The sequence below is a fragment of the Lagenorhynchus albirostris genome, chromosome 8 (genome assembly GCF_949774975.1).
Source record: "Lagenorhynchus albirostris chromosome 8, mLagAlb1.1, whole genome shotgun sequence".
In the NCBI taxonomy this organism is placed as follows: domain Eukaryota; kingdom Metazoa; phylum Chordata; class Mammalia; order Artiodactyla; family Delphinidae; genus Lagenorhynchus; species Lagenorhynchus albirostris.
The window spans coordinates 48,092,768-48,094,863 of NC_083102.1; the positions used below are offsets into that span (position 1 = coordinate 48,092,768).

The 2,096-nt window shown below is 40.7% G+C and overlaps 1 protein-coding gene across 1 annotated transcript; it reads right to left on the bottom strand.

Annotated features, from left to right (window-relative positions):
* Positions 1–434, bottom strand: LOC132524326 (AP-2 complex subunit sigma-like). The gene is made up of 2 exons (XM_060156173.1): positions 290–434; positions 1–188 (listed from the first exon to the last, which is right to left on the bottom strand). The coding sequence occupies exons 1-2, from the start codon at positions 432–434 to the stop codon at positions 1–3; spliced, it is 333 nt and encodes a 110-aa protein (XP_060012156.1).
* Between the last annotated feature and the right edge of the window lie 1,662 nt (positions 435–2,096).

The following is a 2,096-nucleotide window of genomic DNA, read 5'->3' on the forward strand; positions in this document are numbered from 1 at the left end:
TCAGAGATGGTCCCCAGGCATGGACTCCAGGGACTGCAGCCTCAGCCGCCGTTTCGGCACCTTCATCTGGCTGGTCTCACAGATCTTGCTAGTCACCAACGTCCAGTCTGTCACCGAATAAACCTTGAATGTAAGAGCAGACAATTCACAAACATTGTTGCAATATTTGTTTAAGATCTCCACAAAGTGGTAGATAGCCGGGCTGTTGTCATGGACATCCACCCAGATGCAGAAGTAGAGACTGGCATAGTTTCAGTAAATGATGTTAAAGTTCCAGAACTCCACAAAGTTGGTGTTTTGGCATCTCCAACAGTGACTCTGGTGGCGTGCACCTCCTCTATCAACTCGGGTTTCTCATTGTCATCAAACTGCATGTACCACTTGACCAGATGTGTCTTGCCCACCAGGATCTGGATGGGGATGAAGCAGATCATAGAGACCCCATGAAACCAGAGGTCAAAGTTCCCAGGTGATTCAGTCCACAAAGGTCAGTTTTCTGGGGCACAAAGCAGTGGCTAAAGGGTGGAGAATAGCTTGGTGGGGCACTTGGAGAATCACCAGCACATCATGTCAGTGAATGGCATCGCAACCATCCAGGCTCTCTAGCCAGAAACCTGGGAGTTTTCTCAATTTTTCTCTCTTACTTGCTCTGTGATATCCAACCAGTCACCAAATCCTGTACATGTTACTTTCTGAATGTTTCTCACATTTATACCTTCCTTGCCGTTCCCTACCTGTGTACCAGCTCAGGTCTCTTCTTACCTTGATAAATGCACACATCTCCATTGAGTCTCTCAGCTTCTGGCTTCAAACCATCCTTTCACATCAAGTTAAAATGAGGTCATCCTGGATTAGAGTGGGCCTTAATCCAATGACTGATGCCCTTATAAGAAGAGGGAAAGTTGGACACAGACACAGACACAACAAGAACACCATGTGCCAATGGAGGCAGACATGGGAGTGATGTATCTACAAGCCCAGGAATGCCAGGAATTCTTGGCAAACCACTAAAAGCAACAGAAGAGGCAAGGAAGCAATCTTTTCTAGAGCATTCAGAAAGAGCATGGCCTTGGTAACATCCTGATTTTGGAATTCTAGCCTCCAGAAATGTAAGAGTAAATGTCTGTTGTTTTAAGTCACTTAGTTTGTAGTGATTTATTACAGCAGCTCTAGGAAACTCAACATTCCTCTTCCCCCAATGGTAATATTTAATTTAACAATGTCAAAGCAAGGAAACTGACATTAGCACAATACTGTTTAACTAGACTACAGGCCTCATTCAGATTTCATCCCAGATTTTTTTTTTTTTTTTGGTTGAACCTCGCGGCTTGCGGGATCTTAGTTCCCAAACCGGGGATTGAACCCGCACCCATAGCAGTGAAAGCACAGAGTCCTAACCACTGGACCGCCAGGGAATTCCCCTGAGATTGATTTTTAATCATAGAGAAGTGTGCATGTTTGCATACTCACACACACACTTTCATTGCTTTTAAATTCTTCAGTTTTCAGTTTAAAGTTTACCAATTGATAACATATGACAGACAAAGGATTTTTATATAAGCACACCCTCAAATCAAGAAAAAGATTATCCAATGGAGAAAACAAGGTAAAAATGTAAATGGGCAATTCATAGAGGGTAAAATATAAAGAGCCAATGAACACACAAAAGGTGCTGAGGTTTACTATGATCAAGGAAATATAAACTAAAATCACAACGAAATATTTTTCACTATTAAATTGTCACAAATGTAGAAAACAGTTAAGAGAGACAGATACTCATACTCTGTTAGAGAGGTGGGATGTAAATTGGTACAAAAGTTTTTAGAAGGCAATTTGGCAATATCTATAAATTTTAAGATGCTTGTACAATTTGACCCAGCAATTGCACTTCTAGGACTCTTGGAAATACTTATACATATGCACAAAGAAAATGTCTAAGAGGACATTTATTGAAATATTGTTTTAATTAGGGAAAATCAGACAACCTGAATGTTTATCAATAGGGGAATGATTAGATTGCGATTGCCCTTATTACTCAGCCATTAACAGAATGAAATGGACAATCATATACTGATAAGTGAATGAAGAAAATAATA

Bases quoted from the DNA above. Each gene is read 5' to 3' on its own strand.
- LOC132524326 (XM_060156173.1), bottom strand. From the start codon at position 434: ATGATCTGCTTCATCCCCATCCAGATCCTGGTGGGCAAGACACATCTG. The intron at 189-289 runs CTTTGTGGAGTT...CGGCTATCTACC, and splicing joins TGGAGATGCCAAAACACCAA to ACTTTGTGGAGATCTTAAAC.